The sequence below is a fragment of the Giraffa tippelskirchi genome, chromosome 3, assembly GCF_054371585.1.
Source record: "Giraffa tippelskirchi isolate mGirTip1 chromosome 3, T2T-mGirTip1v1.2.pri, whole genome shotgun sequence".
In the NCBI taxonomy this organism is placed as follows: Eukaryota; Metazoa; Chordata; class Mammalia; order Artiodactyla; family Giraffidae; genus Giraffa; species Giraffa tippelskirchi.
The window spans coordinates 25087684-25108585 of NC_137277.1; the positions used below are offsets into that span (position 1 = coordinate 25087684).

The 20902-nt window shown below is 44.7% G+C and overlaps 1 protein-coding gene and 1 long non-coding RNA gene across 5 annotated transcripts in view; one reads left to right on the forward strand and one right to left on the reverse strand.

The window, feature by feature from the left end:
• Positions 1 to 12404: 12404 nt before the first annotated feature.
• Positions 12405 to 14732, reverse strand: LOC145542846 (uncharacterized). Its single transcript, XR_014080187.1, has 2 exons — positions 14503 to 14732; positions 12405 to 14033 (listed from the first exon to the last, which is right to left on the reverse strand). It is a non-coding gene; the product is annotated as an uncharacterized LOC145542846 (long non-coding RNA).
• A 2357-nt stretch (positions 14733 to 17089) lies between these two features.
• Positions 17090 to 20902, forward strand: part of B4GALNT2 (beta-1,4-N-acetyl-galactosaminyltransferase 2 (SID blood group)) — a 62532-nt gene continuing 58719 nt past the window's right edge. For 3 of the 4 annotated variants that reach the window (XR_014080184.1, XM_081582513.1, XM_081582515.1), the window contains exon 1: positions 17090 to 17168. Coding sequence is in view for 2 of the 4 variants with exons in the window: in XM_081582513.1 (XP_081438639.1) it covers positions 17155 to 17168 (14 nt within the window). In the remaining 2 variants the exon portion in view is untranslated. Of the gene's footprint in view, positions 17678 to 20902 lie in introns of all 4 variants that reach the window. The other variant, XM_081582514.1, reaches the window with a different exon arrangement.

Sequence of the window (20902 nt, forward strand, 5' to 3'; positions counted from 1 at the left end):
CTGGGGAAACAGTCCGTTGGAGGGAACAAATAAAATCTTAAATGCATCAGGACCCAGGAGAAAGGAGCAGTGACCCCACAAGAGACTGACCCAGACTTGCCTGTGAGTGTCCAGGAGTCTGGCAGAGACAGCAGTGAGTGCAGCAGTGCGTGCACCGGACCTTTTGACGGAGGTGGCCATTATCTTCATTACCTACACCATATTTCTATGTCAGGTCAAACAACAGGGAGGGAATACAGCCCCGTCCATCAAAAGAAGATTGGATGAAAGATTTACTGACATAGCCCCGCCCAACAGGACAAGACCCAGTTTCCCCCAGTCAGTCTCTCTCATCAGGAAACTTCCATAAGCCTTTTATCCTTAGCCATCGCACATGTCATAGGAAACACGTGAGATGAAGGCCTTAATCTCTAAAGGGATTGGGTACTATCCAGTATTTCCTTCCCAAGGGCCTTGCAGAGGCAACATTGTGGGTCTGGACAGGGCTCACGAGAAGAACACACCTTCCAGAAATAGAAAGTTGATGACCCACACAACTTTTGCATCAGGTGGCCAAAGTATTCGAGATTCAGCTTCAACATCAGTCCTTCCAATGAATATTCAGGACTGATTTCCTTTAGGACAGACGGTTTGGATCTCTTGCAGTCCAAGGGACTCTCAAGAGTCTTCTCCAACACCACAGTTCAAAAGCATCAATTCTTCAGCGCTCAGCTTTCTTTATAATCCAACTCTCACATCCATACATGACCACTGGAAAAACCATATCTTTGACTAGATGGACCTTTGTTGGCAAAGTAATGTCTCTGCTTTTTAATATGCTATCTAGGTTGGTCATAACTTTTCTTCCAAGGAGCAAACATCTTTTAATTTCATGGCTGCACTCACCATCTGCAGTGATTTTGGAGCCCCCCAAAATAAAGTCTGTCACTGTTTCCATTGTTTCCCCATCTATTTGTCATGAAGTGATGGGACCAGATGCCATGATCTTAGTTTTCTGAATGTTGAGGCTTAAGCCAACCTTTTCACTCTCCTCTTTCACCTTCATCAAGAGGCTCTTTAGTTCTTCTTCGTTTTCTGCCATAAGAGTGGTGTCATCTGCATATCTGAGGTTATTGATATTTCTCCCGGCAATCTTGATTCCAGCTTGTGCTTCCTCCAGCCCAGCGTTTCTCATGATGTCCTCTGCATATAAGTTAAATAAGCAGGGTGACAATATACAGCCTTGATGTACTCCTTTTCTTATTTGGAACCAGTCTGTTGTTTCATGTCCAGTTCTAACTGTTGCTTCCTGACCTGCATACAGGTTTCTCAAGAGGCAGGTCATGTGGCCTGGTATTACCATCTCTTTAAGAATTTCCCACAGTTTGTTGTGATCCACACAGCTCTCAAAGGCTTTTACATAGTCAATAAAGCAGATGTTTTTCTGGAACTCTCTCGCTTTTTTGATGATCCAACGGATGCTGGCAATTTGATCCCTGGTTCCTCTGCCTTTTCTAAATCCAGCTTGAACATCAGGAAGTTCATGGTTCACGTACTGTTGAAGCCTGGCTTGAAGAATTTTGAGCATTACTTTACTAGTGTGTGAGATGAGTGCAATTGTGCAGTAGTTTGAGCATTTTTTAGCATTGCTTTTCTTTGGGATTGGAATGAAAACTGACTTTTTCCAGTTCTGTGGCTGCTGCTGAGTTTTCCCAATTTGCTGGCATATTGAGAGCAGCACTTTCACAGCATCATCTTTTAGGATTTGAAATAGCTCAACTGGAACTCCATCACCTCCACTAGCTTTGTTCCTAGTGATGCTTCCTAAGGCCCACTCGACTTCACACTCCAGGATATCTGGCTCTAGGTGAGTGATCACACCATCATGATTATCTGTTGTGAAGATCTTTTTTGTATAGTTCTTCTGTGTATTCATGCCACCTCTTCTTAATATCTTCTGCTTCTGTTAGGTCCATACAATTTCTGTCCTTTATTGTACCCATCTTTGCATGAAATATTCCTTTGGTATCTCTAATTTTCTTGAAGAGATCTCTAGTCTTTCCCATTCTGTTGTTTTCCTCTATTTCTTTGCACTGATCACTGAAGAAGGCTTTCTTATTTCTCTTTGCTATTCTTTGGAACTCTGCATTCAAATGGGTATTTCTTTTCTTTTCTCCTTTGTCTTTTGCTTCTCTTCTTTTCACAGCTATTTGTAAGGCCTCCTCAGACAACCATTTTGTCTTTTTGCATTTCTTTTTCTTGGGGATGGTCTTGATCCCTGCCTCCTGCACAAAGTCACGAACCTCCGCCCATAGTTCTTCAGGCACTCTGTCTAATCCCTTGAATCTATTTGTCACTTCCACTGTATAATTGTAAAGGATTTGATTTAGGTCATACCTGAATCGTCTAGTGGTTTTCCCTACTTTCTTCAGTTGAAGTCTGAATCTGGCAATAAGGAGTTCATGATCTGAGCCACAGTCAGCTCCAGGTCTTGTTTTTGCTGACTGTATAGAGCTTCTCCATCTTGGCTGTAAAGAATATAATCAATCTGATTTTGATGTTGACCATCTGGTGATGTCTATGTGTAGAGTCTTCTCTTGTGTTGTTGGAAGAGGGTGTTTGCTATGACCAGTGTGTTCTCTTGGCAAAACTCGATTAGCCTTTGCTTCATTCTGTACTCCAAGGCCAAATTTGCCTGTTACTCCGGGTATTTCTCTCTTTCTTTAAATTTTTTATTTAATAGTTTTATTTTAAATTTTAATTCTAGTCATAACTTTAAAAAATTAATTATTTATTTTAATTGGAGGCTAATTACTTTACAATATTGTAGTGATTTTGCCATACATGGACATAAATCAGCCATGGGTGTACATGTGTCCTCATGAACCCCCCTCCCACCTCCCTCCCTATCCCATCCCTCAGGGTCACCCCAGTGCACCGGCCCTGAATGCCCTGTCTCATGCATTGAACCTGGACTGGTAATCTATTTCACATATGGTAATATACATGTTTCAATGCTATTCTCTCAAATCATCCCACCCTCGCCTTCTCCCACAGAGTCCAAAAGTCTGTTCTTTACATTTGTGTCTCTTTCGCTGTCTCGCATGTAGGGTCATCGTTACCATCTTTCTAAATTCCATATATATGTGTTAATATACTGTATTGTTGTTTTTCTTTCTGACTTACTTCACTCTGTATAATAGGCTCCAGTTTTGTCCACCTCATTAGAACTGACTCAAATGCATTCTTTTCAATATCTGAGTAATATTCCATTGTGTATATGTACCACGACTTTCTTATCCATTCGTCTGCCAGTGGACATCTACGTTGCTTCCATGTTCTAGCTATTGTAAACAGTGCTGCGATGAACATTGGATACACATGTCTCTTTCACTTCTGGTTTCCTTGGTGAGTATGCCCAGCAGTGGGATTGCTGGGTCATAAGGCAATTCTATTTCCAGTTTTTTAAGGAATCTCCACATTGTTCTCCATAGTTGCTGTACTAGTTTGCATTCCCACCAACAGTGTAAGAGGGTTCCCTTTTCTCCACACCCTCTCCAGCATTTATTGTTTGTAGACTTTTTGATAGCAGCCATTCTGACTGGCATGAGATGGTACCTCATTGTGGTTTTGATTTGCATTTCTCTGATAATGAGTGATGTTGAGCATCTTTTCATGTGTTTGTTAGCCATCTTTATGTCTTCTTTGGAGAAACGTCTGTTCAGTTCTTTGGCCCATTTTTTGGTTGGGTCGTTTATTTTTCTGGTATTGAGCAGCATGAGCTGCTTGTATATTTTGGAGATTAGTTCTTTGTCAGTTGCTTCTTTTGCTATTATTTTCTCCCATTCTGAAGGCTGTCTTTTCACCTTGCTTATAGTTTTCTTTGTTGTGCAAAAGCTTTTAAGTTTAATTAGGCCCCATTTGTTTGTTTTTGCTTCTATTTCCATTACTCTGGGAGATGGGTCATAGGGGATCCTGCTGAGATTTATGTCAGAGACCTATGTTGACTTCCTCTTTTTGCATTCCAGTCCTCTGTAATGAAAAGGACATCTTTTTGGGGTGTTAATTCTATAAGGTCTTGTAGGTCTTCATAGAACCGTTCAGCTTCAGCTTCTTCAGCATTACTGGTCAGGGCATAGACTTAGATTACTGTGATATTGAGTGGTTTGCCTTGGAAATGAACAGAGATCATTCTGTCGTTTTTGAGATTGCATCAAAATACTGCATTTCAGACTCTTCTGCTGACTATGATGGGTACTCCATTTCTTCTAAGGGATTCTTTCCCACAGTAGTAGATATAATAGTCATCTGAGTTAAATTCACCCATTCCGGTCCGTTTTAGTTCGCTGATTCCTAAAATGTCGACGTTCATTTTTGCCATCTCCTGTTTGACCACTTCCAATTTGCCTTGATTCATGGACCTAACATTCCAGGTTCCTATGCAGTGTTGCTCCTTACAGCATCGGACTTTACTTCTATCACCAGTCACATCCACAACTGGGTTATGTTTTTCCTTTGGCTCCATCTCTTTATTCTTTCTGGAGTTATTTCTCCACTGATCTCCAGTAGTATATTTGGCACCTACCAACCAGGGGAGTTGATCTTTCAGTGTCCTATCTTTTTGCCTTTTCGTGCTGTTCATGGGGTCCTCAAGGCAAGAATACTGAAGTGGTTTGTCATTCCCTTCTCCAATGGGCCATGTTTTGTGAGAACTCTCCACCATGACCTGTCCGTCTTGGGTGGCCCTACACAGCACGTGGCCTTTATCATTACTTCTGTTATTACCTAGAGTGGGCCTGTCACAATGAAATGTTAACCATTGGAGACACTAAACTGTTCTTATGGAGGACTAGGGGAGAAAATCAGTGACATACATTCCCTCAGAGTGATAAGAGAATTAGGCCTGCAGCTATTTTGCCAGGTTCCCAGTCTCAGGGCACAGGCTTGGATTCCTTTACATCATGCTATCTATTCCCATCCAGGGTGGACAAACCGGCGATGAGTCAGGATTACAACTCCTTAACCCTACTCAGCACTAGTCATGCTGGAGACCTTGGGGATGCCCAACTCCAGCCCGGGGATCCCAGGAGGTTGACCTGCCTCAACCTGCTTGGGGATCTGCACTCTGACCCGGGGACAACCAGCTCTTAGCTTGCAACAGTATTGGGTAGGATAAGCTTCAAAAATCCTCACCCTAAGAAAGTCCACACATAGAAATAAAAGGAAGCCTGTTAGTTTTATCCTTGTTGTCACTGTCTTTCAGATGGGAAATAACCAATCCACTTCCCAACTGACGCCCTTGAGATGCCTCCTTGATAACTGGACAACTGTTCAACCCTCTAAGGTGAAGTTGCTTGAAATTCTTTTTTGTGCCGCTGTGTGGCCACAGTATCCTCTGGGGGATGAGGAGCACTGGACTGAAGAGGAGAGTTTAAATTACAGTACCATCCTGCTGTTAGTCTTATTCTGCAAATAGCAAGGAGAATGGACAGAGATCCCCTATGTCCAAATTTTCTTTCCGCTAAAGGAAATAAAGGAACTCTGTCTTAAGTGTGGGATTGATGTATGCCCTAAAAGCGAGACTACTAAACAAGTGGTGTTAGGCGCAAGCAAGAGAAGAAAGCCCCCCATGAAGGCTCACCTCCCACGGCTCCTGAGTTGCCTCATGCTCCTTCCTCATTGTATCCAAAGTTACCCCCATATCTGGGAGCAGCCCCTCCACAAAAACTGACTGAAGTATGTCCCTTAGTTGAAACTGGAGGGGAATTCAGACTGACCCAGGTCCACAAGCCCTTCTTCCTCTTAGAATTAAGACAGATCAAGCAAGACCTGGGAAGCTATACAGATGACCCAGGCAAATATCTAGATATATTCCAACACATTACCTTGGCCTTTAACTTGATGTGGAAGGACATCATGGTCATATTTAGTCAAACTTTACCTGACCCTGAGTATGCTAGGGTCTTAAAGAAGCCCAAAAGTATACTACGGGGCTTCACATGATAAGCGATAAATAATCTGGTGGGGGAAACTGCAGTCCCCTCCTCAGATCCCAAATGGAACTGTAATGACCCTGAACACATCTGGGAAAGGGATCATTTTCTGGTCTGTGTAAAGGCAGGACTAAAAGCAGCTATGCCCAGGTCTCAGCAATAACTTGGGAGCCCATGGAGAACACCATTGCCTTTCTGGAAAGGCTGAAGGAGGCCCTCCAAAAGTTTACCAACCTGTACTTAGACTCTTATGAGGGACAGGTGATTTTAAAGGACAAATTCCTGTCCCAATGTGCATCAGACATAAGGATAAAGTTTCAACAGCTACAGCAACAGGACCCTGCTGCCTCTTTAGACAAAATGGTCCAGACAGCCACCAATACCTTTTATAACAGCTTGCTACAAATGCCATCAATTGGGGCATTGGGTGGCACTCTGCCCCGGGGACCCAAAGCCTCGGGCCAAGTGCCAAGCTTCTCCTCATGATGGTTCAATGGGACTGAAACAACCCGCTCCAGCCAGCCCACCTGTAACAGATAACCATCATGGGGCTGGAGCCAAGGGTGCAACTAGATGTGGCCGGTAGGTCTGAGAATTTCTTGTTTGACACAGGGGCTACCTACTCTGTCCTGACCTCCTACTCCAGAGCCTTCTCCCTCCAAACCTGTACCATTTGGATACTACAGGAAAAACAATTACAAAAAGTTCCACCCGAGCATTTCTTTGTTGCTGAGATGGACAGATATTTTCCCACCAATATCTGGTGGTCCCTGAGTGTTCTACTCCCTTATTGGGAAGAGATATACTCACTAAGCTAGGGACCACCCCTTGTGATGGGAAGCTTTTCAGCCCCTAAGAGTCCTGTAGCTCCTGGTTACTACTGAGGAAACTGTTACACCCTCCAATAGAGAGGGACCAGAAACCATGGGAGGACAAAATTAACCCCCAAGTGTGGGACTAGGGAACTCCTGGATGAGCCCACCAAGCTGACCGGTTATCATTGTCCTCCCAGATCCCACTCGGTTTCCAAATTGGAAACAATACCTGCCCAGAAGAGAACCTTGGGAAAGACTACAGCCTCTAATCAATAAATTCCTTGCCTGTGGGCTATTGGTCCCCACCAATTCACCATATAACACTCCAATCCTCCCTGTAAAGAAAAAGGACAGGACCTGGCGAATGGTTCAAGACCTCCAGATAATAAATGAAGCTGTAGTCCCCCTCCATCCCACAGTACCCAATCCCTATGTAATCTTGGGAGAAATCACACGCAGTGCCAAGTGGTTTACTGCCACTTAAGGACTTATTCTTTTGGATACCACTGGCTAAAGAATCCCAGTGCCTTTTTGCCTTCAAGTGGAAAGTTCCAGTAGAAAAACACCAATAAGTGACTTGGACAGTGTTACCTCAGGGGTTCAGAGATAGCCCCCACCTACTTGAACAGGCACTTAGCCAGGATCTCCTATATCTGGACCTGGGACCTAATGGGAAAATATTACAGTATGTAGATGACCTACTAATCTGGTCTCCAGATAAGAAAAAATTGCAACAACATGTAATTCAGGTTCTAAACTTTTTGGAAGAGAGAGAATATCAAGTTTCCCACGCTAAGGCACAGATGGTCCAGACAAAGGCCACTTACCTGGGAGTTCAGGTTATGCATGGGTCCAGGAGGCTGTCCTCCAGCCCAGTTCAAGTTCAGAGTTTTATTGGTAAAGAAAGTGTATTCCCAAGGCGTGAAGGCGAGCCGACCCTGCAGGAGAGACCTCAACCCATCTTGGCTCCCTCTTTTCATATGTTTTACCTCCTCCCCACCAGCCCCCAATCCGGAGCCTGCCCTCTGCAAATTAGGGCTAGCACCCATCATCAATCAGAAAGGGGGCATGTTTGTTTCACCTGAGGTTCTCACTCCAGCCCTTGGATTTTTCCTTTGCTCCCTTTCCATGGGCTTTCCCCCTTTTATTGTCTGTCTTTTAGCCACCGCCATTTTGAACTCCTTTTTCTATTCTAACTACCTAACAGAATTGAATAAACAAGGTTCTACTGTAGAGCACAGGGTATTTGATATCCTGTGACAAACCATAATGGAAAAAAAAAATGAAAAAGACTGTATATATGTGTATAACTAAGTCACTTTACTGTACAGCAGTAATTAACACAATACTATAAATCAATTGTACTTTAATAAAAAAATAAGTAAAAATTTAAAAAAGTAACTTAAACCCTAGTAATTACAAAGAGACTTCAAAGCACAAAAGGTACCCTTCGAATAATAATTGCCAACACTTCCTATGAGAGTATCACTTTCCAAGCACTGTCTGAGGCACTTTACATGGACTGACTGACTGAATTCTTAAAACGATCTCATGAAGCAGGTGCTATTATCATCTAAATTTTAACAGCTGCGGGTACTGAGGCACAGAGATGTTAAATAACTTGTCCAAGTTCACACAGCAGGTAGGGGACAGGAGCAAGTAAGACTCTCGAATTCACCTTTTAACTAGTATACTCTACTGCCTCTTGAAGGCATCTGGACAATTCAGAAGATAACCGAGAAGAAATCCATAGCCTTTTAAGTCTGTGCTCCTTTTGCTTAACTCCTCATCAATGAGGTACTTTTTTTCCCCCCTTTTTTGGCTGCACCACGAACTTGTGAGCAGTTTGTAAGATTTTAGTTTCCGATCAGGGATTGAACCCTGAGCCCTTAGCAGTGAGAGAGAGGAGTCCTAACTGCTGGATGGCTAGGGAATTCACAGAGATGCAAATTTTTTTTTTTATTAAATAAATTTATTTATTTTAGTTGGGGGCTAACTACTTTACAATATTGTAGTAGTTTTTGCCATACATTGACACGAATCAGCCATGGGTTTACATGTGTTCCCCTTCCTGGACCCCCCTCCCACCTCCCTCCCCATTCCATCCCTCTGGGCCATCCCATTGCCCCAGTCCTGAGCATTTGTCTCATGCATCGAACATGGAATGGTGTTCTGTTTCACATATGACAATATACATGTTTCAATGCTATTCTCCCAGAACGTCCCACCTCACCTTCTCCCTCAGAGTCCATAAGACTGTTCTATGCATCTGTGTCTCTTATTCTGTCTCGCATATAGGGTTATCGTTGCCATTTTTCAAATTCCATATATATGCATTAGTATACTGTATTGGTGTTTTTCTTTCTGGCTTACCTCACTCTGTATAATGGGCTCCAGTTTCATCCAAGAGATGCAATTCTTGACTGTCAAGTTCAGGCTAAAGTCAGCAAGGCAGTATCCTTGCTTCACTGTTCAGACTTGGACCTGGTCTTTCCTGACTTTTCTATCTCTTCCGTGTTATTCCCATACTCACTAACCTGGACCCTCCCTCCTACACAGGCAGCGGAGGAGGTGTAGGGCTTTAGATCCAACAGATCCATCCCCTCTGACTCTTCTCACAAGTCTCTGAGTTCACTTTCTTCATGTGAAAATGAAGCAAACAACGCTGAAGGTCCGAGACTGTTCTGAGCATCAAACGGTAAAACAAAATGCATTAATTTCTTTCTCCATCAGGTAGTCTTTGAATATTAACTATGAGCCAGCTCCTATGCTAGGAGCTATGGCATACATTGGAGAGGGAAACAGAAGTGGTAATGTTCCCTGTTTTTGGAGGAGTCTTTTTAGGAGAAGGAATAGCATGGGAGAGCTTGAACAACGTTCGAGGCTCCCCAAGGTCCTAGCACAATCTGAAGAGAGCCCAATCCTGCACATTCAGAGCTTAATTCTTATTTTCCAGAAAATGACACCACTTCCTTTTCCTTGAGATTATGGCAAGCCAGGTGTTGGAGAAGATAATCAAGAAGATGTGGCCACAGGCCAGCCCTTGAGCTAGACCCAGGCAATCGGAGACTCCTTGCCTCCTGCCCTATCCTTGGAAAATACACTCTGTACACTATTCCTTCAGTGGGAGCCATTCCAAGGACATAGCCTTGAGAGAGTAAGGTGTTGTTGAGACCATCAACAATGCTATATGTGGACTTTCCTGGTAGTCCAGTGGTTAGGCATCCACCTGCCAATGCGGTTGACACGGGTTCGTTCCCTGGTCCAGGAAGATGCCACAGGGCAACTAAGCCCAAGCGCCATAACTACTGAACCCATGGTCTAGAGCCCTCATGCTGCAACTACTGAGCCCATGTGTTGCAACTATTGAAGCCTGAGCTCCTACAGCCCATGCTCTACAACAAGAGAAGCCGGCGCAATGAGAAGCTCATGCACCACAAGGAAGAGTAGCCCCCATTTGCTACAACGAGAAAAAGCCTGCACACAGCAATGAAGACTCAGCTCAGCCAATAAATAAATAAACAACAATATATGTGATTGATCCCTATTAAGGCCTCTATATAATCTTTAGATTCTGGCAAATGGATGCTGAGATCAACCTGTCTTGCTGCTACTCAAGACAAGCCTTGTAAATTCTACTGCTTATTAAAATTGCCACCTACCAATCTGGAGGGTCTGCATCTTTCTTCAATCTCTCCTTGAATTCCTCGTACAGGGGCCAGTTTGCAAACCAACACCAGGGAGTTTTGTTCCTGTTCCTTCAGTCCGTTGAACAGCTGACTCTTTCCCCATCTTTTTTTTTTTTTTTTTTAAATTTCAACATACATTTATTGAGCATCAGCAAGGACTAGATTTGGGGAAGTGGAAGGGCCAGTGACTATGTGGATGAGAAAACAATCCCACCACTCAAGGCAATCATCCCCTCTGTCGAAGAACAGAGCTTACTCTCAGGTGTGCAAAGTTCTGGAAGTTGAAAAATAAGAAAGATATGGTCCCACTCCTCCGGAGCTAAGCAGTGGCTACCAGGCACCAGCACTTTGGTGAAGTGAAGTGAAAATCTCTGACTTTTTGTGACCCCATGGACTATACATCCATGGAATTCTCCAGGCCAGAGTACTGGAGTGGGTAGCTGTTTCCTTCTCCAGGGGATCTTCCCAACCCAGGGATCAAACCCAGGTCTTCCACATTGCAGGTGGATTCTTTACCAGCTGAGCCACCAGGGAAGCCCTTTGGTAGGGTGTCTGAAATCACTTGACTTTCTTAACTGTCCACTGATAGACAAATGGATAAAGAAAATGTGGTGTATATATATATATACAATGGAATATTACTCAGCCATAAAAAGAAGAAATCTTACCCTTTTGCATCAACATAGATGAATCTATGCTTGAGTTAAATGTCAGAAAGAGAAAAACAAACACCATATGATCTCACTAATATCTAGAATCTAAAAAATAAAACAAACAGGCAAGGAAAACAAAAACAGATTCATAGATACAGAGAACAAATGGGTGATTGCCAGAGGGGAGGGTTTCAGGGTTGTGTGTGAAATAGGTGAACAGAAAATCTCCAGTTACAAATAAATAAGCCAGGGGATGTATTATACAGCAAAAGGAATGTGGTCAATAACACTGTAATATCCTTGTATGTGGGACAGATAGTTTCTACTCTTACTGCAGTGAGCATTTCATAATATATGCAGATGTCAAATCACTATGAAGTTGTGCACCTGAAACTAACATAATACTGTACATCAACTATATTTGACTTCATTTGACTTCTCCCCTGAGCACTCTTCCTGTTGGCTGACTCACTGGACCAGGATGCAGAGCTGGTTTAATCAACCTTCCAAGAACACTTTTCAGGAGGCTTAGATATGGCATCAGGATCTTCTGGATGCATCTCAGATCCAAACAGATAAAAGCTCGATTGTCAAAGATAAAGAGTTTGTGTATATAAACGTGTCAATTTTCTGTACAACAGTGATTATCACAAGATTATAAATCACCCACACTTAACTAAAAAAGAAAAAAAAAACAACAGAGTTTGGTCTCTGGCCCAGTGACACCAGTGATGGTGGTGCGTAGATTGGGCACTGGAAGTGGCTGGAATAACCAAGCACAGAGGAGGTCCAAATGACTTAAGAACTTGCTAATTTATCAAAGTGCTGCCAGAAATGGGCCTACAGATAGGGAGAAGTGGAGGTCTTGTCACGGCGGTAAAATAGCAACCCCGGCCACCATGAGAAAGCCTCATGTCATCCTGGGAGAGGCTACCCTCAGGACAGCATGGAGTAAGATGTGCTCAGACCTGGTCACCCGTCAGGGCTCCAGGTAGCCTGGATGGGCTCTTTCTTCACCTCTCAGGGCAGCAGCAAACACTGCTTGGCTCTGGGTCTAGACACCCAAGGGACCACAGCCAGACTTTGCCATGGAGAACTGGTGTTTAAGCCCCTGGCTAAATTAAGCTGAAAAAGAGCAAACATCCTTACTTAGGTAACTTTCCCTTCCTGCCAACCACAGAGAATGTATGCTGGAGCCAAAATCACAGGTCACAATGTTACTGAATAGAAGTTCTTGTGTCCAGTGCACAATGAGGCCAAACTGAGACTTTGGAGTTTGGAGGAAAGAAACATTTATTTCAGGGCCAAGCAAGGAGAAAGAGCAGCTCGTGCTCAAAAATCCTAAACTTCCCAAAAGCGTTCAGGGAAAAGTTTTTATAGAAAAAATTTGGAGTGAATGCTGCAGAGTTTGTGACTTACTTCTGATTGGCTGGTGGTGAGGTAAAAGGTTGGTGTTACAGGAATTGAGAGGCTGGGACTTGGGACCCGGGACCCTTTGCTGCAGGGCTTGCACCTGGGCAAATGTCTCAAGCAACAAAATACAAAGAAACTAAATTATAAGAGAATAAAACTAACAGCATGCATGCTTGGGGGAAGTTATGGACAACAAGATATAAAAAGACAAAAAAAAAAAAAAGCAAACCAAAAAACCCAACTGCCACTTCTGAAGAACTGGAAGCAAAAGTAGGGTAATGTGCATGCCCTGCACTCAACACTGCCAAAGGGGTGGGCAAACCATCTAAGCCAACCCTCAGGCTTGACCCCCTAGACACACCTCTACCCTCACCCCAAATAAGGAACCAGGTCGTTCCTTATATGGAAGGAGCAAGGTAACTTGTTACTTGTTTTCCATTCTCCCCTACTGCAGCTGCTGCTGCTGCTAAGTCACTTCAGTCGTGTCTGACTCTGTGCGACCCCATAGACGGCAGCCCACCAGGCTCTGCCGTTCCTGGGATTCTCCAGGCAAGAATACTGGAGTGGGTTGCCATTTCCTTCTCCAGGGGTCCCAATAAAGCCTTGCCTGAATTTCTTATCTGATCTTTTATCAATTTCTATTGATAGGAGAAGGTCAAGAACCCTGGAGGACAGCAGAATCTTGGGTTCACTCTGAAGTTACCACCTTCACTTGTTCAGTTCAGTTCAGTTCAGTTGCTCAGTCATGTCCGGCTCTTTGCGACCCCATGGACTGCAGCACGCCAGGCTTCCCTGTCCATCACCAACTCCCGGAGTTTACTCAAACTCATGTCCATTGAGTTGGTGATGCCATCCAACCATCTCATCCTCTGTCATCCCCTTCTCCTCCTGCCCTCAATCTTTCCCAGCATCAGGGTCTTTTCAAATGAGTCAGCTCTTTGCATCAAGTGGCCAAAGTTCTGGAGTTTCAGTTTCAGCATCAGTCCTTCCAATGGATATTCAGGACTGATTTCCTTTAGGTTGGACTGGTTGGATTTCCTTGCAGTCCAAGGGACTCTCAAGAGTCTTCTCCAACACCACAATTCAAAAGCATCAATTCTTCAGTGCTCAGCTTTCTTTATAGTCCAACTCTCACGTCCATACATGACTACTGGAAAAACCATAGCCTTGACTAGACAGAGCTTTGTTGGCAAAGTAATGTCTCTGCCTTTTAATATGCTGTCTAGGTTGGTCATAACTTTTCTTCCAAAGAGTAAGCGTCTTTTTATTTTATGGCTGCAGTTACCATCTGCAACTTCACCTGGGTGGGGACTTAGTTCCGGTAGACCTCAAAGGTAATTGTTATGAATATTCCCTGAGGAGGAACCAGGACCTTGTTCATCCAGCACTATAGTTTCTTGATTGTTCCTCCTTTGTTTTTGCATTCCCTATTTCCTTGTTTGAATCTGTCCTTTGGTACTGAAGGAAGATCAAGAGGCTGAAGACTTTATCCTGCAAATAAGAAACAAGGAACCTAATGAACTATACTCTGATAAAATAAAATAATTAAAAATTAAAAAGAAAGAAAAGAAAGAAATGGGGGACTCCAAAAGGCTTTTGTGCCCAGGAGGATTCCACAGGGTCCTGCTCAGTTTCAACAATACTTCTGTGAGGCAAGAGTCATCGCTAAATAAACCTGGTCCCATCTCCAAGTCGGGCTTCCCTTGTGGCTTAGGTGGTGAAGAATATGCCTGCAATGCAGGAGACCTGGGTTCCATCCCTAGGTTGAGAAGATCCCCTGGAGAAGGAAATGGCAACCCACTCCAGTATTCTTGCCTGGAGAATTTTATGGACAGAGGAGCTCGGCAGACTACAGTCCAAGGGCTCGCAAAAAGTCAGACACTTTCACTTTTGTGTCTAAGTTCAGAATAGCTCCCCTCTTAGATAGAACTAGGGGGCAGGTGCGGTACAGAGCACTGACCTTAGAGATACAACTCCAGGGTGCAAATCTTCACTCAGACGCTGGCAACAAAAGTTTGAACAAGTTGTGAAATCTATCCCAAGCTGGGTCTTCACAACTGCAAAGCGGTACATTATGAGAGTTGAGTAGAATTAAGGAGTACAGTGAAAGCCCTTGGTAAACAATGGGGTGTTTTTACTCCATGTATCTGCAAGTGCTACAATGTCTTGCTGATTAGTCTTGTCCAGGAAATCATAGCATCCGGTTTACAGCTATTTCTGCTAAGGGGAAGCACGCTGACTGAAACCACCCACCCTGGCCAGGCACCATAGTAACAATTTGCATGAGTTATTTTAAGATAGGAGATTCTGGAAAGGAACTGGAAATTAATAAGCCACCACCAACCAGAAGAGTTCCACAAAGGTCAAAAGGAAACACTATGTGCCCTACCACCTCCCAGAACCCTTCTCTCTGGCACCCATTTTGACTGAGCAATGCTTGCGCCAATAGGAAGGACTCTGAGTCAGAATGATTGGCCAAAGACAACCCGGAAACTAACCACCTTACCAAAAACCAAAACTGCAAGCTGAGCGACTGAGAGTTGAGCTGCCAGGCAGAGAAGTTCTTCTGGGTTCCCTTATCCTACAGCTCTCCGCCTGGGCGCTCCTCCCCAATAAAATCTCTGGCTTTGTCAGCATGTACTGTCTCCTCTGACAATTCATTTCCAAGTGTTAGACAAGAGTCTATTTTCGGCCCCTGCGAGGAGCCCCCTTCCTGCAACGCTGGTAGGAAAGTTATCTGCAAGAGCCCCTCCAGAACTCCCTCTAGCAGGGTTTCTCTTTTTTGCTGGCTGCTGAGAAGCTCTGAACTTTTGAACTGTGGTGTTGGAGAAGACTCTTGAGAGTCCCTTGGACTGCAAGGAGATCCAACCAGTCCATCCTAAAGGAGATCAGTCCTGGGTGTTCACTGGAAGGACTGATGTTGAAGCTGAAACTCCAATACTTGGGCCACCTCATGCAAAGAGCTGACTCACTGGAAAAGACCCTAATGCTGGGAAGGATTGGGGGCAGGAGGAGAAGGGGACGACAGAGGATGAGATGGCTGGATGGCATCACCGACTCGATGGACAAGGGTTTGGGTAGACTCCAGGAGTTGGTGATGGACAGGGAGGCCTGGCGTGCGGCAATTCATGGGGTCGCAAAGAGTCGGACACAACTGAGCGACTGAACTGAACTGAGAAGCTCTGAGCTGAATTTGGGACTCACCTCCACCAAGGCTGTAGATCTCTCTGGTTGTAGATCTCTTCCCAGCCTTTTTGGGTTTCACTGATTGTCTGGGTTTGTTTGATTTTATGTCTGTCTTAAATTCCTTTTTGGAACTTATATGGACAGAAAATTGGTCATTTTGCAATGGCATTAATAATGCCATTGTTTTGTCTAGTTTAAAACAAGGTTATGTTCGTGATTTATCTACTGGATCATACTAAAATACAATCCAATCACACTTGAGGTGAACCACAGGGAGCCGCCCAGCACCGCACCTGGCTGAAAAGGGATGGGCAAATGCTAATTTCACCTGAAATCCACCAGATTCTTCCAGACACAGGCATTAAGTGGCTGTACAAGGATGTTAGAGGGACTTGACCAACTGCAGCTTTCCTCCCCTGATCTTTTGCCAGCACAGTTCCGGTGGGGCGGGGGTGTGGAGTGCTGAGCGCGGTGGAGGCGGGGCAAGACTGATCTCCGCGAACTCAAGTGTGAGCTGCGGGGGAGGTTGTGAGGCTCGTGGACTAGGATGGATACGGTTTCAATAGGGCGGAAAGTGAGAGGCCGCGGTCGTAGGGAGGCTAGAGGGGGGCGCGGGGATTTTATTCTTTCTGGTGGAGAGGGAGCTCCGTTTACCCACCAAGAAGTGTCACAGAGATTGGGAAAGACGCGGTGCAAGGACGGGCTCCCACAGCCCGGGGCAGGTGACCCTCGCAGGAGAAGGGAAGTGCGGATGCCACGGGAAAAAACGTTGCTCTTCTCCACGGAGAGGCTCCCCCCACCTTTTTTTTTTTTTTTATCAACTCGGGCCAACAAGATGAAGTCTGGCCGGCTTGGGGGCTCCGCGTCCAAGGGACAGAAACTGCACCACTCGTCAGGGGCTTCCGAGTCACCCAGACTCCGTTCAAATCCCAGCTCTTCCACTCAGCTGATCACCCTACTTCGCCTCAGCTTCCCCGTCCTAAAAGTGGGGCTAGTAACTGCACTGGTCTCTTAGGGTTGTTGTGACGAATAAATGGTACCACGTAAATAAAGCGTTTGTGCCTAGTATCTATCATAGGCAGGGACTATGTCATCACTGTCACCTCGGGAATTCCTCGGTGGTCCAGTGGTTAGGACTTTGGAGCTTCCGTTGGAAGGGACATTGCGTTCCATCCCTGATTGGGGATCTAAGATCCTAAAAGGTTCAACTGTCCCCCAAAGACCACAAAGATGCCAGGACACACTGGCGCCAAGCTGTGCTCAAGACAAGACCCGGGAGATGGGCGGGGGCTGGTGGTGAAGTGGGCGGGTCCGACCCAAGCTCTCGCGGCTTCCTCTACCCCGGGTTGGTGCCTAGCGCTGGACAATCTGCTGGGAGGCTGCCCGGCTCCACCAGCCCAGGGCATCCGAGGCGGCGGGATTCGTGATGACTTCGTTCGGGTGAGTGTCTCCGGAGCAGAGGTCAGTCTTGGCCAGCCAGACGCGCCTTCGAGGAGCGGCCAAGTGCCGGGCCCGCGGACACCAGGGTCATGGGACGGGGCAGCCGGTCTCTAAATTAAGTCCAGTCCGCCCCCTACCTAGGTGGGGCAGCTAGGAGACAGTGCTTGGGGACGCTGATGGGAACTCTTGCTTGTTCTCGACCGCTGCGCTCCGGGGAACACTGGTTTTCGAGATGGAAATGGAAAATTTGACGTGGAGGTTGCTTCTCGAGCCTGGAGTGCGTAGCGCGGTGTTGCCGAGCGTGCGGGGCGGCCTGGAACCCGGAGGCTCTGAACAGGGCTGGAGGTGTGGGTCCCCGGGGTGTGGGACCCCGGCGCGGGAACCGCCGGCTCTGGGCAGTCGGAAACTGCCGCTGGTCCCTTACGCACCTTCAGAAAACAGCCTGGGGTTTAGGAGTCAGAGATTTTGAAAAGTCGGTTTTCAGGTCTAGGCGACAGTCTCGAGGCAGAGTAAGTGTTTGTTTTGTGGCTCTGGGCGCTAAATCCTCTAAGGAATAGCGTAATAATTAACAGGGGAAAAAATAGACTCGGAGGGCTCATTTAGTTTTTATAAACCAGGAAGAAGGATCAGAAATACAATTTGCGCCTTTTTATCCCCAAAGTTTACTTTCTTTGTATTTTTCAAAACTAAAACGATCATTTAATGCTAACACGGAAGGCGTCTCCCGGCAATGCAAAAACGTGTTGGTGGGATGATGTTTTATGGGCATTAACATGAGGCGCAGTTTGTAAGGGCTTCCCTGGTGGCTCAGCTGGTAAAGGATCCACCTGCAATGCGGGAGACCCAGGTTCGATCTCTGGGTGGGGAAGATCCCCTGGAGAAGGGAATGGCTACCCACTCCAGTATGAGGAGGAGCCTCGTCCATGGGGGTCGCCAAGAAGTCGGACACAACTGAGTGACTTTCACTTTCACTTTTGTGGCTGAGCGAGCGAGGGAGGGAGGTAGCCCTTTCGTCGCGGAAAGTCTCTGGCTAAGGCTTTCATTCTGGCACCTCTCCCCTTCCTTAGCCAGAGACTTCCCTCATCCCACATTCCTTGATGAGTGAGGAGTCTTGGCACCACGCTCCCAACTGGTGCCAAGGAATTTAAAGCTGGCAAGTCCTCAACAAACTTGACTTTCCCTTCACATATGGACCTCTGGAATTGTGAACAAAAGGTCTGGGTTTTGCCTGATGTTTTTGCTATGTTTATATCTCTGTGATAGTAAGGCTGCTGACTCGTGTGGCCTTGGGGAACTAAAGTTTCTTCCTGAGAAGAAACTATTTCTTTTAACCTATTCTTTGCCTTTTTAGTTTTCCTTTTTATTAAAAAAATACCTGACTCTGAAATAGATACTTCTGATTTTTATCCCTCTGTGATAGGATAGTTCACGCCAACACACCCTCCCTACCCAAGAAAAAATCGCTAGAGTAGCATGCAGTAAAACTCAGTAAATGTTGGTTTGTAAATTCCTTTCATCCACTGTAGAGCACTTATTTCCACTTTTCTCGACAAAAGGGCTACCTCCCTCCCTCGCTCAGACACAAAAGTGAAAGTGAAAGTCACTCAGTTGTGTCCGACTTCTTGCGACCCCCATGGCCCGAGGCTTCTCTTAATACTGGAGCACTTATGAATAGGCCCTGTTCTAGATTTTAGCACTAGAGTTCACCTCAGCACTCTTTGAAGTGTCATGTCCAAGCTACAGTTGTGGAAATGGAGAATAAAGGTTGTCCAAGGGCTACATTGAAAGGAGCAGGTTGGAATCTAACTCTGAGGATAGTCAGTACTTTTTTGATTGTATGGGACATTATATTCATAACATTTCATTCCACAAAAGTTTGATAATCCTATCATGTGAGAGGCATTATACCAGGTACGGGAAATACAACTGTCCTGACCTCTTGGAGAAGTTATGACTCTAGCATATTTGACATCATCAGTTGATCATTTTTTAATACCCTTCTCTACAGGACAGAGTTATCTTCAGTAATAATATATAATACCAGTGATAATTACTATTGTGTTGCTTTCTTTTCATTTGCAGACAATTAAAAATAAACTGCAATTTTAAAAGATATTCAAATTGGGTAAAATAGTTTATATATGAATTAATTCATAAGTGGTAAATTCATACCAAACAAAATATACTTGGCAGTTTGCACTGTTTTTGCTATTAAAAATTTTTTAAACACAAATGAAAAACTCAAGTGGTCACCACTAAAGATAGAAGTAACCAGATGCTTGGTTGTGTCTTTAAAATCATTGTGCTATTAGTGTCTATTTTACATCTGTTGCTTAAATGGAGAAATGGGCTTGAGCAATTCTGAATACTTGTTCTGATTGCACGTTTACTCCTGAAAGGAATCTATGTAGCTGAGCCAGGTATGTGTTGGGAACCAGCTGTGCCTGTGCCTGTGAGTTCTTCAGATTAACTTACACATAGAATATAACTTTTATTAAAGGATAAGTAATGTGCTAATTTGAAGTTCATCTGTATTATTATTCTTATTAAAATTTTTATTGAGGTATAGTTGATGTACAATAAGTTTCAAGTGTGCAACATTTTGTTGTTCAGTTCCTCAGTGGTGTCTGACTCTTTCCCACCCCAGGGGCTGCAGCACGCCAGGCTTCCCTGTCCTTCACCACCTCCCAGAGCTTGCTGGACTCATGTCCATTGAGTTGGTGATGCCATCCAACCATCTCGTCCTCTGTCATCCGCTTCTCCTCCTGCCTTCAATCTTTCCCAGCATCAGGGTCTTTTCTATAGTGACTGATGAATTTTAAAGGTTATATTCCATTTATATTTATTATAAAATATTGGCTATATTCCCTGTATTGTACTATAAGTCCTTATAAAAGCTCATCTGTATTATCAAGAACCATAGTAATTGCTTAGAACTTAGATCAGCAGTTCTTGGTCTTTTTGGTCTCAGGGCCCTTTTAACTCTTAGAAATTATTGAGGACCCCAGAGAACTTTTGTTGAGGTGAGTTGTATCTATTCCTATCACCATATTAAAAATTAAAGCTGTGAAAAATCTAAAAATACATAAAGTCACTAAAAATAATAATCATAAACCTATCTAGTAGAAACATAGCACATTTAAATGAAATAACTGTGATGAGTTGAAGACTCTACTGGGGCTGATGGCTGGATCCACTTCCTAATTCACTCAAGTGCCTGTTGGCTGGGGACTTTAGTTCCTCTCCACGTGGCTCTGCATGGGCAACTCACAGCATAGCAGTGGACTTTCCCAGAGCACATCCTCTGAGAATGTGTCACCAAGGTGATAGTTACAGAGTCTTTTATCAGTCACAGAAGTGACCTATGTTGTTTTCATATTGGCCGCCCAGACTTGTGTGGGAAGCGGCTTCTTCCACTCTGTGCTGTTATTGGCCAGGGTGGAAAGCTACACAAAGGTGTGACTACTTGGAAGCTGAGACCATCCAAGGGCCACCTCGGAGACTGGTTACCGTGGGACTTTGGCATTTATTTTCATGAATGAGACTGGCTGTGATTTTTTTCATTTTTTTTTGAATTTTTAATATTTGTTTTTATTTATTTGGATGCTCTGGGCCTTAGTTGTGACATTAGAGCTCTTAGTTGTGGCGTGTGGAATCTCATTCCCCCACCAGGGATCCAACTTGGGTCTCCTGCATTGGGAGCTTACAGTCTTAGCCACGGGACCGCCAGGAAA